Source organism: Hippocampus bargibanti, linkage group LG14, assembly GCF_051943395.1.
Source record: "Hippocampus bargibanti isolate YZ-2025 linkage group LG14, ASM5194339v1, whole genome shotgun sequence".
NCBI lineage: Eukaryota > Metazoa > Chordata > Actinopteri > Syngnathiformes > Syngnathidae > Hippocampus > Hippocampus bargibanti.
Window position 1 is genome coordinate 20364587 of NC_142747.1, and position 17143 is coordinate 20381729.

General features: G+C 40.8%; 1 protein-coding gene across 1 annotated transcript in view; it reads left to right on the forward strand.

Annotated features, from left to right (window-relative positions):
- gjd1b (gap junction protein delta 1b) overlaps window positions 1-12149 on the forward strand; it is a 24176-nt gene extending 12027 nt beyond the window's left edge. The window contains exon 3 of the mRNA XM_089014182.1: window positions 7174-12149. Within this exon, the coding sequence (XP_088870308.1) occupies window positions 7174-8026 (853 nt within the window). The 3' untranslated portion in view covers window positions 8027-12149. The remainder of the gene's footprint in view (window positions 1-7173) is intronic.
- Window positions 12150-17143: the final 4994 nt, after the last annotated feature.

Consider the following 17143-nt stretch of genomic DNA (forward strand, 5'->3'; position numbering starts at 1 on the left):
TTTTAAACAGTTCCCAGAAAGTGTGTCTAAGGCGAAAAGTGTGTATTCCAAACATTAATTCCCCGTAGGAAACCATTAAAATGAGAATAATGCATTCCCAGGTCCCCATAAAACATAATTTTCTACTTTTCTAAGCCTTAAAACTTTACATAACATACCTTATTTTATGTATAATAAATGTGCTATGGTATTGTCATTAAAGAAACAAACTGCACTGTATAATAAAGTCGTTTTATTTACTTTTGTGATGGTCGATGGCTTGATGGAATGGATAGCTTTTTGCATAAAGTGTCTCAAGGAGCTAGAAGTTGAGTCTGAAAAGGATTAACGGATCCGCCATGACACTCATGAGCTTGAAATCACTATCAAGTGTTTCCCACAAAGACAAAAAACGTCTCAGATCACCACTAAACTGCAATGCCTCATTCAATTTCTTCTGAAAAAGCAACATTATGATCATTAATCCGTGTCTCATTATTCCATTTTCCAGCAAGCTTTGTAAAGTCAATTATAGATGAAGTACAAATCAGGGGCAATGGAGCTTATTTGCCACCCCATAATCAAAGCATCAAAGCATCTCCAACATTGCAGTCAATTAAGCGGCCAACGGCTCGTCCAATCGAACCTCAGCAAAGCGTGTTTCAGTTGACTTTATAGCTCGCCGCCACACTTCTCTCTTTCCCCTCTCGTCTCCTTTCTGATCCTTGCCTGTTGCCTTGGTAACTAGCAGAAGGATGTTGAGTGCATTGAAAGGATGAGAAACCAGGAGAAATGGAAGGACTGGGAGGGGTCCAGGGGGTTGCGATGGGGTTTCTGGGTAAGGAACCTCAGCTGCTCTTCTTCATTTTTCATTTCCACAATCATGTCTTGTTATTTGTCGCTGTCAATGACTTCATCCACTTTGCCCCGACCTTCTCAGTCTGATCCCACATTATTTCACCCACCGCCCTCTTCAACACTCAATGAAATTTACTGTTGACATGCAATTTCGTTTTTGGTGTTTGCAGAACTGTCAACATCATAATATTAATAATAATAATAGATTTCATTTCTAAGCGCCTCTCCAGGTCACTTTACAGTCACAGGATGTTTTGTTTCTGTGGGTGAGCAGCGGCAGCCACACCCGCCAGTGTTCACTCAACCCGGAAGTAACTCCAATAGATGGCGAGCGATCTAGCCAGTGAATAGATAGCTAATAGCTAGTGAATAAATAGCTAATAGGTAGCAAATAGATAGCTAATAGCTATCAAAAACATAGCTAATAGCTAGCGAATTGATAGCGAATACCTAGCGAATAGATAGCTAATAACTAGCGAATAGATAGCTAATAGCTAGCTATATAGCTAATAGATACAATAGCGAGATAGCCAGCTAGATAACAAGATAGCCAGCGAGTAGATATCTATTAGCAAGCGAATAGATAGCTCATATCTAGCGAATAGATAGCTAATAGCTAGCTATATAGCTAATAGATACAATAGCTAGATACCCAGCTAGATAATTCTACGCCTGGCACCGCAACGCGCTAGCATGCAGGCTACGTGTACGACAATTTTGGCCAGCCAGCATCTCACTCTTGCACAGCAATCGACCGCGTGATGGCATCAGAGGGGGGAGTTTACAAGTCATTTAGCCTCCGAGTCTCTATTCAACATTTTGAATGTATTTCAACCTACGACCATCTTGACTTACGACCGTTTGATCGGAACAGAACTCGGTCGTAAATCGGTGTTACCTGTAAATAGTTCTGAGTGATCATATGAATTGAATTTGAGGACAGATCTGTGCATATTTCAATGATTCCTCCATTTTGCCACCTCCAATATGGTGGCCACATTGCCATTTGATTCAGAGGCCAACTCGGTGGTGCCCCGGAAAATATGGTAGTTGTTCAGTCAAGGCTCTCCGCTGACTCTGAGACAAATGAGGGACTGGGTAGGTGAGGGATCGGGGGGGAGGGTGTTTACTGTATGGGTTAGGATAATCTCAAACTATTTGAATGCATTAACAATGAAAAAAAAAAAAACATTCAAATGCAGGAATCCTCCCTTGGCCCAGTCACAGATTACATGCCGTGGGATTGCGTGTTGAAACTATTACATAATTCATTCTCTGTGATGACATTTTCTTGCCATTGCTGGTTTCCTTACCGCCTCCCTCGATATCTCACATACTCTCCTGGCACCGATACATTTCTTTTAATTTAAGGAGATGTTGTCTCAGTCGCTACTGGATTTCTTTTTTGTGACTTTATAATCGTTTGATCCCAGTCTGGAGCAGATTCGTTCTTAAACGCAATTTGATGTCCTTTTATTTATTTGTTTTTTTTCCTGAAACCGGCGAGTGGAAATAGTTAGTAATCACCATCTAGTTGATGTTGAATTGCTTGTGTTTGAGATCCATTTTTTTTGGAGGGGGGGGGGGGTGTTGAATTGCTGCAAATTCTATACAGTGATACCTTGGTTTACGAACTTAATTGGTTCCCCGACAGAGTGTGTAAGGCGAAAAGTGTGTATCCCAAAAAATACATTCGCATAGGAAACCATTAAAATGAGAATAATCCGTTCCCAGGTCCCCATAAACATAATTTTTTCCTTTCTAATTTTATAAGCCTTCCAATAATAAATGTGCTATGGTATTATAATTAAATAAATAACATGTACTGTATAATAAAGTCATTTTATTGACCTTTGTGATGGTCGTTGATGGCTTGATGTGGCCGGTTTTATCAGCATTAAACACTTGATGAGGAACGTAGCCTTCTTCTTTCACCATCTTGAGGAATGATCCCTTGCAGGTGCTTTCTCTGCCATAATTTGACCTTGTTCCTCATCAATTGTGTTCTGTTTAGCTGGGTTGATAGCTTTTTGCACCTACCAAAGTAGAAACGAGTCCAAATGTCACTGGTTTCTCTCCATTTTGTCACTCTCTATCATCTGCCTGTCTCCTTAATGTTTAAACCAACTCCCCTCACTGCTGCCTTCTTGACCAATCACGTGGCTTTAACCGAAGACTGGGGGCGGGGAATAGAGGACCAAAATGAGTCTGCTGCCATTTTCTTGTTCGCTTGTTCGCGAACCACACATCACTCATTGTGGCGCTGTGTGTGTATCCCGAAAAATAGTTTGTTTGCCAAGGTAAAATTCTCATAAATTTAATGTTCGTAAACCAAAAAGTACGTAAGCCAAGGGGTTCGTAAACTGAGGTATCACTGTAATTGGGAATTACCTGCACTGAGTTTCTGAATACAATCATGACAAAGACAAAACCTCCCCCCTATTTATCCTAAAATGTCAATTTTCTGCAGCCCGATTACTCTTTGGCTTTGCAGCTCATCACAGATGTAACAACTAGCATAAACAAACACAACACCTTCATATTTTTCCCACTTTATCGGTCGTGAGAGGTCTGTATTTTGATGAAAGGCGCGTTGTCAACTGCGTGCCCTCACGCGCTGCAAAGGATTATCTCCGCCCCGTGAATCCACATCTGTGCCACACAAGTCTGGCAACCTCACACTTCAAAATCCAGTCCAGCCGTTATCCAGCAAAGTCTCTGGTTCAGTGGAATTTGCCTTTTTTCCTGAAATTTTATTTAACAAAATAGCAATACAATACTCAGAAAAGTACCATATTATTATTTTTTTTATAGTTTTCCCATGCCGTCTTCTCTTCCTGTAGGTGATGTACTCATAGAATTCAACATTTTCACATTCATTGTACGATTTTAACCTTGCAGATAAGGAGTGAGGACCACCGTTGCTGATAAGTTTAGAGAAGAATTAGTGTTATATTTGAACACTAAATGTCACTCCATTCCCCACTTCCACCTCTTTAAAAACAAATAAATAAAAAGTGGACTTGAAACCGAAATAACAGCAGCAGTGAAGTTTCTGAATGGGTATATTCAAAGTCCTCACCCCTGTAGTGAATTTGGTTAAACTATCGTTTTACTTTTTGTGGTATGAACTTTTTCCTCTCGTTAACCACGCACACACACACACACATATAAACACACACAGTGAGTAAAAAGTGTGTGTATCCAAGTGAAATGAAAATACACACCAAAAAAATCATTTGTGAGGACCTTTCTGAAACTTTAACAGATGCATATAAAGACCCTCTAGAAGCCTTTAGAATGAAAAACTTGTGAGGACCGGCTAAAAGGTCCACACTTGTCAAAAATGTCCTCACTACACATGGTATAAAAGGTTAGCGGTCCTCACAAGACTAGTCATACAAACACACACACACTCATCTTTTCACTTGTACGCACCCAGAACCATAAATCCATGATGAATGTAATGAGGTCACGTTTGATGGGCTACACCGTATAATGCTGTGCACTTTCACTCACATGAATTAAACGAAGCCATTCATCACGTTGTTATTCATGAGATTCTCATTAAAATAAAATGGCGGTGATTAGCGAGAGATGATCTTGAGTAGAAACACGGATTTAAACCTCAAGACGGCGCTCAATCAGCAGGAATATCTTGTTGTCTGTCGTTTAGACAGACAACGTTCACGTGCAAGCAGCGAGACGTAAACATCTTGTTGTCAACATTTGCTTGGCCGACGATCTGAAAAATAAATGAGGGATGAATGAAGGAAGAAAAGAATTTACTGTGGAGAACCCAAAAACAGTTATCTGGCTTGCTATCTATTAGCTATCTTTCTGTCTAGTGAATAGCCAATCATAGGTTGCGAAAACTAGATTGCTATCTATTAGCTATCTAGCTATTTAGTTGCTAGCTAGCTTTCTATTAGCTATCTGGATGGCTGGTTAGCTATCTATTAATAAATATATAATATATAAATACTTGCTGAGGTACGTAGCATTCTTCTTTCACCATTTCGAGGAATGATCCCTTGTAGGCTTCGGTATCTTTACTGTCAGTACTGACTGTGTCACCATGACGAGTAATGATCCGTTGCTCGCTATAAAATCATCAATAAACGGCAAACTTCCAGGTAGCCGCATGACGATATGAGAGTGAATTTGCCGTGCAACACACGCACCTTTAATAGCTTTTCTGTTGCGAAGGATGGTAGCAATGGTGGACTTAGCATATCCGTACTGGACCGCTAAATCACACAAACACGCATCTTGTTCGTGTTTTTTAATGATCTCCTTCTTCTCCTCGACTGTAATTTTGTTTTGTGTCTTCTTCGGCTGAACACGAGCCTGTGGTGGGGTCTTTTTCGGACCCATAACGGCAAAAGTATCAGTAAAAAAAATCATTGGAGACGATCGACTTGTGCACTCGCAGAAAGGGGGTGTGGAAAGGTAGGCCGGCCGGGGCGCTGTTCATTCGTGTGCTTTGGTTTTCTTCCGCCGAAGATTACTCCGCCAGCCGTGGTGGGGCGGCGCTCCGTGTGTATCCCGAAAAGTAGTGCTTAATCCAAGGTTTAATTTTCATAAATTTAACCTTCGTAAACCGAAAATTTCGTAAGGCAAGGTGTTCGTAAACCGAGGCCCCGTTGTACATATTCACAGCTGCGTTGAACTCAAACAAAAGACAAACAAAGTCCGTCTTAGTCATGGGATTGCCCAAGCACTGACATTTTATGGCATTTTCTACCCTGCTGATGAACTGCATTTTTCCTTCCCTGCTTCTCATCAGGATGAAGTATAGCCAAGAAGTGACATCCTGTCGCTCTCCATCATGAACTTGGTGTTTAGCATTTTCTTCGTCTCTGTGATACAAACACGATTGGTCTCTTGCTAGTTGAAGGGGGACCCTCTTCGAATGTGTTCCCTGACCTTTATTCGGAGTCTTCCCACCACCCCACCACCTCCATTCCGGGCCATTTCTTTCAGAGCTACTTGGTATCTCAACCGCTTCCGACGGAGCGGTTGGAGACGAGGTCACGATTCAGTTAAGATCATTGTTGACTCGAGTGCAGCGTCTTCATTTGGAAAGTCACGGAGGTTTACACGCTTTGATGAAGTGGTGCATTGGTCTGCGACAAATTACCATCGTAGAAATTGTGTCTGATTGCTCGACCTGCTTCTATGTTTATACCTTGTTGGTTTTGTATTGCCCTGAGGAGAGGAGAAGAGATTAATTTGTTCACAAGTAAATGAATAAATAAATGAACAAATGAGTCAATAAATACACAAATTAATGAATGAATGCATAAACAAATAAATAAAAACAAACAAATAAATACATGAACGAATAAATAAACAAATCAATAAATAAATGAATAAAAAACTAATAAATAAGTAAATACATTCACAAACAAATACACAAATAAATGAATGAATAAATAAACAAACGAATAAATAAACAATTACATAACCGAATACATGAACAAATACATGAATAAATAAATGGATAATTAGGTACATAAATACATAAATGAATGAATGAACAAACACATAAATAAGTAAATGAATGAATAAATAAATGAATAACTTAAACAAATAAATAAAGACATCAATAAATGAATGCATACATAAACAAATAAGTAAATAAATTCATAAAGAAATACATAAATACATAAATGAATGAATAAATAAATAAGTAAATGAATACATTAACACACAAATAAAGGAGGAAATACATGAATAAATAATTACACAAATAACTGAATAAATAAATAAATGCACCCATAAAGGAATACATAAATGAATAAACACATGAATAAATGAGTACATGAATGAATAAATAAGTCAATACACATATAAATAAATGCATAAATAAATAAACAAATACATAAATGAATACATTAAGGAATAAATAAATGGATAATTACGTAACTAAATACATAAATGAATGAATGAAGGAATAAACAAATAAGTAAACAAATCAATTAATACAAAAAAATACATGAGTTAACACATACATAAATAATGACACAAATAAGTGAATAAATAAATACATGCATACATAAATGAATAAATAAGTAAGTAAATAAACACATAAATTAACAAATAAACGAATGAATGAACAAATGAATAAAATAAAATGTAAAAAAACATAATAAAATAAAATAAAATGTATTATTATTATTATTATTATAAAAGCAGTGTATTATTTCCAGTAGTTTTCCAATTTCCCTTCATGTAAACAAGATCCAAATGGTTGATTACGCAACAAAGAAAACAAAGTCATTGATTCCCCCCCTTTGTGTGATTTGTCTTTTGTTTTCGTTCCTTGTGTAGGATCCTGTTGACGGTGGTTGTGATCTTCCGCATCCTGATCGTGGCCATCGTGGGCGAGACGGTGTACGAGGACGAGCAGACCATGTTCATCTGCAACACCCTGCAACCCGGTTGCAACCAGGCGTGCTACGACAAAGCCTTCCCCATCTCGCACATCCGCTACTGGGTCTTCCAGATCATTCTGGTGTGCACGCCCAGCCTTTGCTTCATCACATACTCCGTCCACCAATCGGCCAAACAGAGAGACCGACGCTACTCTTTCCTCTATCCCATCATGGACCGGGACTACGGCGGACGGGACGGTGCGCGCAAGTTGCGCAATATTAACGGAATTTTAGTTCAGCACGGCGGCGACGGCGGCGGCGGCGGGAAGGAAGAACCCGACTGCTTGGAAGTCAAGGAGATCCCCAACGCGCCGCGAGGCCTCACGCACAGCAAAAGCTCCAAAGTACGACGACAAGAAGGGATCTCTCGTTTTTACATCATTCAAGTCGTGTTCCGAAACGCCTTGGAGATTGGATTTTTAGCCGGCCAATACTTCCTCTACGGTTTTAGCGTACCGGGGATTTTCGAATGCGACCGCTACCCTTGCCTAAAGGAAGTGGAATGCTACGTCTCGCGACCCACGGAAAAAACCGTCTTCCTGGTCTTCATGTTCGCGGTGAGCGGCATTTGCGTGGTGCTCAACCTGGCCGAGCTCAACCATCTGGGTTGGCGGAAAATCAAAGCGGCCATTCGCGGCGTCCAAGCCCGCCGGAAATCCATTTGTGAGATCAGGAAGAAAGACATGGCGCATCTGTCCCAACCGCCCAACCTGGGGCGGACGCAATCCAGTGAGTCAGCTTACGTCTGACGGCCGAAGAGTCGAAGTGAGAAAAGCGCCGACCGACGTGTGAGTGCGAGAAGGAAGGAAATTGGCTCAAAACCGGATGAATCACACCCTCTCGTGATGACGGAACCACACCCGAGTAGCCATCTTTGCTCACTCAAAGAGTCAAAAGTCAGAAATGGAAAAGACGCGTCTAGACCGGAAACAGGATGCCGCCATATTGGAGGTGGCAAACAACATTTTTCAAGAGATATTCCGACTGCCGTTTTCTACTACGACAAAAACGCTCGCAGGAACAAGAAAATGAGGCTGCTTTGTGTAATTTGGGGACACTGAGGACGGGGGATGATGGCAGTCTCTTCATGGTGCTTTTCTGGATTATGTCCGCTTCACTAAAAAATAAATAAATACAGTGATACCTCGGTTTACCAACCCCTTGGCTTACGAGCTTTTCGGTTTACGAACGTTAAATTAATGAAAACTTTTTTTTGTCCTCTATTCCCCGCCCCCAGTCTTCGGTTAAAGCCACTTGATTGGTCAAGAACGCAGCAGTGAGGGCAGGTGGTTTAAACATTAAAGAAATAGGCAGACGACAGAGAGAGAGTGAGAAAATGGAGAGAAAACAGTGAAATTTGGACTCGTTTCAACTTTGATAGTTCAAAAGCAGAGTGGAGACTGCAAGGTTAAAATTCCCATCAATCAGGCTCCACAAATAACCCGCACAAGCCATCTGTACACTTGATGCAAAAAGCTATCAACCCAGCTAAACACAACACAATTGATGAGGAACAAGGTAAAATTATGGCAGAGAAAGCACTTACAAGGGATCATTCCTCAAGATGGTGAAAGAAGAAGGCTACGTTCCTCATCAAGTGTTTAAGGCTCCATTCCATCAAGCCATCAACGACCATCACAAATGGAAATAAAACGACTTTATTATACAGTACTGTTTATTTCTTTAAATATAATACCATAGCACATTTATTATACATAAAATACGGTATATTTTGTGCAGTGTTAAGGCTTATTTAGTAGGGAATGGTATTTTATGGGGACCTAGGAACGGATTATCCTCATTTTAATGGTTTCCTATGGGCAATTAATGTTTGGGATACACACTTTTCGCCTTACACACTCTGTCTGGGAAGCAATTACGTTCGTAAGCCAAGGTATCACTGTATATATATATGTGTGGGGGTGGTTGGAAGCGAGATGATGAGCAGCAACAGCAGCAAAAAAAAAAAAGAACAGAAGACCTGTCGGAGGTACGATAGGAGAGAGAAGTTTGTGAGAGACTGTGAGGGAGTTCTGGGGGGGCGAAAGAGTGGAACAGAGGGTGCGTGGCTTCCTCCCGCTGGCTGAAAAATGAAGCCAAGCGAGAAAGGGGATGGGGGGGGGCTGCTTATCGTCATCCCCCGTCCGTCCGAGCCAAGAAAAGAATGATGGTGTTTATGTTTTGTCTCTTGGCAAAATATTAGTCCAACACAAACACATGCGAGTACCACCACCACCACCACCACCACAATTTTTTTTTCACTCCTCTCGCTCGCTCTTACACCAGAGTTGGCAGCTACGTAGCACCCCCGGTGAGGAGGGGGGGGGGGGCAGTTTGGGATGACAGTAAACGGCCCCTCGTCGCTCTCCTTCTACGTCGATGTTGCCGATGAACTCGCAGACTTGCTGTTGTGAATGTTTGGACTCCCCCCCCAAGCGCAAACCAAAACATTGGTCCTCCTTCAGGGGCGCTGAAGGGCGGAGGGAGTTCCCCTCCAGGAAAGGGACGACGCGGAAGGAGGACTTGAAACGTCTACAAAATGTCTCATTTTCATAATTTATTTTTTATTTTTTTAGAAAGCAACAGTGCCATCTGTGAGAGACGGATTTATCGTTGAAAAAGATGAATATGAGTGATATTTATCCATATAGAGTACAGGTAACATCCGACTTACGACCGAGTTCCGTTCCGATCTAACGGTTGTAAGTCAAAATGGTCGTAAGTCGAAATGGTCGTAAGTCGAAATACATTCAAAATGTTGAATAGAGACTCGGAGGCTAAATGACTGGCAAACTCCCACCCTCTGGTGCCATCACGCGGTCGATTGCTGTGCGAGAGTGAGATGCTGGCTGGCTGGCTAAAATTGCCGTACGCGTTGCCGACCTGCTAGCGCGTTGCGGTGCCAGGGGTAGAATTAAAAGTTTTAATATAGGGTCTGATCTGGAGGTCGTGGTCGTAAGTATGGGTGGTCGTAAGGAGAGCTGGTCGTAAGTCGGATGTTACCTGCATATCCAAATAGAGGTAACTTATGACCGGTCGTAAGTCGGAGGTTACCTGTATATCCAAATACAGGTAACTTCCAACTTCGGACCGGTTCGACTTACGACCACCTGTACTTTCGACCACGACCTCCAGACCTTATTTTTACTCTTTTAATTCTACACCACAACGCGCTAGCAGGCCGGCAGGCAACGCGTCCGACAATTTTGCCCTATTCAACATTTTGAATGGATTTCACGAATGGATTTACGACCATTTTGACTTACGACCGTTTGGTCAGAACGGAACTCTGTCATAAGTCGGATGTTACCTGTAGATGTATTTATCTTTATGTGTGAGGGCGTCTGTGGTATCATAATTCTTTTTTTCCTACAATATTTCATTTTAATTTTTTTTAATTTTCATTATTTAAAACGTTTCATCGGCACATGGAGGAAAAGGGTTCTGAGCTTTGTTTGTTCGTCCATTTTTTTTGTGGATATCCACCAAGTTTTGTTCGACCCAATGTTTTGACGTGTTTACTTTTTACGATTTTTTTTTTGTTGTTGCTCCAGTTTCAAGCGACGAATCGAGGCCTGGGAGCCATTTGAAAAAAAAAGCATGTTTACATGATGCAACGTTATTGAAGAATCAAGTTATTGTTTGGCCAGTTTATTTTATTTTGTGCATTGAAAGCCATGAGCGGGTTTTCTGCATGCATGCGATGTAAAAAAAAAACGAGTCAGAGAGCGTTCTTGAAGTATAGGAGAAAAAAAAAGATTGGAAAGTGTTGCATCTTGATTGATCAAGACAATGGGGAGAGTGGTCGACTGAAGGAATTTATTGACCCTGAAAATTACCGTTTATGGGTCTTTATTGGTATGTAATGGCCCAAATCTCATCTCAGGTTTCCTGTGTGGGGTTTTATAATTGGTTGCTGGGGCTTCCTTACACATTCCAAAGACACTCCAGAATCCCTAAGAATAGAGATGTCGCCTTGGCGTTCGTGATGTCACGCCAGGACGTCTTGCCTTGCTCTAAAATCAAAACAATGGCTTCAGATTCGGAGAATTTGCTTTCTTGTTACACATCCAGTTATGAATAGGATTCAAATAGTTCTGAAGAGGAAAGCATACATGTTTACAATCGATTAAATAATTTATTCCGTGCCATTTTGAGGCAACATTGGGGGGAAATGGATCACCAAAAAAGAGGCAGAAAATGGCGACCAAGCTCTTGCGAGGAATTAATCGATAAATTCCTTACACGGAGCTTGGTCACCCTCTTCTGGCGGCTTTTTGGTGCAAGACGAGGTTTTCAGACCAAACAAGTACAGCAAAATGCATTGACGTGATGGAAGGACTGCTACAATGTGTCCTTTTTTCGGTCAGGGGCATTCCTTCAGTGACGTAACGTGAGGACTCGTCACCAACTCAAAAACAAGACTTCTGGAATATTCAGCGCAAGTCTTAAAACGTAAAATATAGCTATATGCGCTGGAATCTTTGTCAAATACGTCCAGTAGAAGTCATTTTACAAATTATGTACGCAACTTATCTGGAGACGTCGGTTGTCCTTTAATATCCTGTCCTATCTGCAGTCGCAACCCCAGGAAACTGCCCTCCTCTCGGCAACGCGGGTCACTTCTGGCGTCTGATTCTATATTTAGAATATGATGGACACACATACAGCGAATTTGCGTGCAGCTGCCTAAGATTCTGTCATTGTGGGATGTTAAAGGACATGTTGGAGGGGGCAAAGGGGGGGCTTTTTTTTCACTGGGCCGTCACGACCCAAAGCAAATTTCTTCCAACATTCAACTACTCTCCTCAGTCTGTTTTTATATTTGTCAATGTGATATTTATGCCATTTTTTTTCAGCAAGGAGGGGGGGGGGTCTGTATGTATGCTGTACGTATGTGTGTATGGGGGGACGGGGTTGTCATTTGCTTTTATTTCCAGCCTGTGGGTTCACGTAGTTGTCTGATGCTCTTCACGTGCACTATTATGTCAAAAAAAAAGGAAAGGAAAGTCTGTTTAAAAAAAAAAGGATTTTTTTTATATGTTAAAGATACAAAATATGAACGAGAATAGAAAAGACTCCCAAGAAAATAATGTTACGTTCGCCTCCCTTGCCAAAGCGATATGCAACGTTTTATTTTGTTTGGTTATTGTTTTTATAACTGCATGTGTAATGGATGGATTAAGCATGTTTCTGTTTCCTTTAACAAGAACTTTTAAATATATATAATATATTTAAATATTTACTATATATATATATATATATATATATATATATATATATATATATATATATATATATATATATATATATGTGTGTGTGTGTGTGTGTACTGTATGTGTTCACACAATACAAACAATCCTAACTCTGTAATTGTAGCCATCCAAAATATTTGAATAACCCCCAAAAAATGCAACTTTTGACCTTGGTATGTCAATGAAAATACCTTGAAATATATTCTACAATGGGTTGGACTTTAGGAGTGAATAAGTCCAGCAAAACACAGGGTATACAAGAACTATACTGTATGTATGCAAATGACACCAGAACATTCCAGGGTTCCACTCCCCAGTACATAGTCTTATTACTAAGACACAGTTTTAAAAGTATAGATATAATTTATTGAACACTTGTTTTTTTTCAGTGAAATTATTTTTGCAAAATGATCTTTTCAGTCCAACAGGCTCAGGAAATAAAATTGACACGAAAATCACTTTTATATAAATAAAATGAAGACTTACGATGTGGTGTACTGGTGCTACTGGATTTAGACATAACCAAAAAAAAAGAATAAAAACAAGGAACGCCACTAGGGGGCCCAATCGTTTGTTTTCCTATTTCCTAACAAGTGCTAAGCAGGTGTCCCGAAAATCGAGCCCTTTGCCTTGACTGTTACGCATGACTAAAAACACAAAACTCCACCTTAAAAAAATAGCAACTCACAATCAAATTCCTCAGGAAATCATCACGTAGCATTCGAGGTGCTACTTTATACCACTGCCATAAAAAAAACCCACAAAGCCCATTTTTCCACCCCAAAAAAAAGTAGTTTTTCAAATATAATATACACTGATACCGCGTCTTACGAACGCTTTAGCTAACGAACTTTTCGCCTTACGAATTCGCGAAAATATAATCTTGGCATATGAACTATTTGTTGGGAAACACACGGAGCGCCACAATGAGTGATGTGTCGTTCGCTAACGAGCTGGAAAATGGAAGCCGACTTTTTTTTTCTTGTCTATTCCCTGCCCCCAGTCTTCGGTTAAAGCCGCACGTGATTGGTCAAGATCCGTGGTAGAGGAGGGGTTACAGAAACAGTGCTGCGCATAAAAATAGATAGGCAGACGACAGACAGAGAGTGAGAAAATGGATAGAAAACACAGTGAAATTTGGACTTGTTTCGACTTTATTGATAGTTCAATAATAGTTCAGTGTAGACTGCAAGATTAAAATATCCCATCAATCAGGCTCCACAAATAACCCACACAAGCTATCAATGAAGTTTCGAGTGTGTCTGCCTGTATCTGTTGCTGTTGCAATATCACAACTTCCAAGATGTATAACCCAAAGATCCTTGAGACACTTTATGCAAAAAATGACCATCAAAAAGGTAAATAAAACAACTTTATTCTACAGTACAGTTTATATCTTTAATTACAATACCATAGCACATTTATTATACATAAAATAAGTATATTTTGTGTAGTTTTAAGGCTTATTTAGTTGATAAATATGTTTTATGGGGACCTGGGAACGGATTATTCTCATTTCAATGGTTTCTTATAGGAAATTAATGTTTGGGATACACACTTTTCGCCTTACAGACACATCCTGGGAACCAATTAAGTTCGTAAGCCAAGGTATCACTGTATAAATATATAAAATATTTCTAAATATAAGGTAAGCCGCTTTATAAGGCGCTACAGTAGAGTTCCCTGAAAAAAAAAAATCAGCAATGCACTGAAACCGTGAAGTAGTGAGGGATCACTGTAGTTGGACCACCCTTGCCTCATAACTATGCACGTATACATGACGCACTGTGGGACCAGCTTCCCTGACAGTGACGAGTGCAAAAACTGTAATTTTAGCCAATATTTGCCATCCCGCAAGTCATCAATATTTAATAGTCCAAATCTAGCCCTTTGAGACACGAGCATACAGTCGTTTTTTTTTAACTATTACCTACCACACAGAAATGAAAAAGTCTACAAAAAATGTGATCATGAATCCAACATACAAAACACATGCTTGGGGTTTTGGTGAAAATCTCTCGAACTGCAGATTTTTAAGATGTACTGTCCGTGAAGAACCTTCAAAGGGTTACTGTATATTTCTGACTGCTGTTCTGTATGTAAAGACTGAATTAAATCTTGAATGTTACATCATTCATGGTGCTAGCTTGATTTATGACTTGTGTGTATCTCTATTTTTTACTTTCATGTGTGTGTGTGTGTGTATGTGTGTGTGTGTGTGTGTTATCAGAAATGGTGGTCCTCACTCCATACTTTGAGTTACCCGGACCTCACAAAACCATTGAAACAGGAATGTGTGTGTGTGTGTGTGTGTGTTATCAGAAAGGGTGGTCCTTACTGCTATTTTTAATTACACGGACCTCACAAAACCATTGAAACATGTGTGTGTGTGTGTGTGTGTGTGTGTGTGTGTGTTATCAGAAAGGGTGGTCTTCACTCCTTATTTTGAGTTACCCGGACCTCACAAAACCATTGAAACAGGAATGTGTGTGAGTGTGCGTGTTTGTGTGTTATCAGAAAGGGTGGTCCTCACTCCTTATTTTGAGGTACCCGGACCTCACAAAACCATTGAAACCTGAATGTGTGTGTGTGTGTGTGTGTGGTGTGTGTGTGTGTGTGTGTGTGTGTGTGTGTGTGTGTTATCAGAAAGGGTGGTCTTCACTCCTTATTTTGAGTTACCCGGACCTCACAAAACCATTGAAGCAGGAATGTGTGTGAGTGTGCGTGTTTGTGTGTTATCAGAAAGGGTGGTCCTCATTCCTTATTTTGAGGTACCCGGACCTCACACAGTGTACTAGTATGCGATACTGCATATGCAAAACTCCGTACGAGCTCCTAAAATATTTACATGCATGCGTTGTATTACATTGAGTCCAACGCCAAGCCGCCATGACTTCCAAGGTCACATGATGGCTTCGCCGGACTGGGATTGAAGGCTCGTTGCCACGGCGATAAACCAGCCGGTAATATCTCTAAGCACAGGCAGGATTAATCTGCTGACAGATGGCTGGCTGGTCGCCGTCACTTCCTGAAAAAAAAAAAACACACAAAACACACTCGCACACATAAACAGACTCGTCATTTTCAACAGCAGTATCCTTATATCCGGTATTTCACCTTTCACCAGTCATGTGCAAAAAATGGGTCTACTCCAGTGCCAGGGTTTTTGGCATTTTCACTTAAATTTCAGCACCCACAGAATATTAATAATAATAATCCATTTAATTTCTAAGCGCCTTTCAAAACTCTATTATAAGGTCACTTTACAGTCACAGGATACGTTTTTCTGTGGGTGAGTCGCAGCAGCAACACGCGCCAGCGTTCACTCGACCCGCAAGTAACTCAAATAGATAGAAAGCTAGCTAGCTAGCTAGCTACCTAATAGCAATAATAATACATTCCATTTATTACCACCTTTTAAAACTCTCAAGGTCACTTTACATTCACAGGATACAGTCGCTAATAGATAGCTACCTATCCAGGTAGATAGCTAGATAGCTAAAGAATAGCTAGACAGTTGGCTAGCGAGCCAGCTAGACAGCTAATAGATAGCAAATAGTAGTGTTCCGGCGCCCGTCATCACGAATAGTTAATGGTGACTTGACAAAAATCCGTAAACAGAGTTAAGGTGTCAAACATTGAGTTTTATGACGTCAAAAACATGCAATACAGCGTAAGAAACCTTAGATTCTCTTATTTCATCAATAGTAAATTCCTAAATGATATGGATCTGGAGTTACATGAGCATGAAATGAGGGCAGCTGACCAAAATACCATCCAATATTGGTTTATATAGCGCTTTAACAACAGCTGAAGATGATACAAAGCGCTAACATGGGAAAAGTGGAAATGCTTCCCCCTGGTGGAAAGGGAAAAACATTACCAGAGGTCTGCCCAGCGCTTTATCGGCACCCAAGCATGAAAAAATGGGAAAAAATCAGCAATGGCGCTCTACGTCATATTTTCAAATCCCAAAGAAATTGGAGAATTCACTCCGTCAATCCAGGCCAGCGGAGAAGCCTTTGCAGGCCTTGACCATCCACCACTGCAAGAGAGGCTTTTGGGAAAGGAGCAGAGAAAAGGCGAGAAAATAATATATATTAAAAAAAAAAAAGGAGATCGTGCGAGAGTGATTGTGAGATGGCGAGGCAGTAGCTCAGGGCAGGGTGAGAGGAAGTGATGCGTACACTGAGAGGAAGGAGCAGATCTCGGCGCCATGGCGCCACGCGCCAATCCAAACACCAGCCTTTCCTCTCATTGACCGCCAGCACAAGCGCACTTTGTTACCAGCATGCGCATGATGAATCAGCCCACGCTAACTTCCAATACACATCCAGAACATGGAGACACACACACCACACACACACACACACACACACACACACACACACACACACACACACACACACACACACGCACACACGCAGGTCACTTGGCAGCCATTTGGTGGTATGACACTGAATCCATGTCTGGTCTGATCTGTGAGCGCCATTGAAACACAACCGCTGCCACCAGAGCCTCTCACGCATTCCATTTTCCACAACTCTAACGTGAGAAGTCCACACGGGACTTCCGATATAGAATTTCAAAGGACGACCGACACCATTTTTT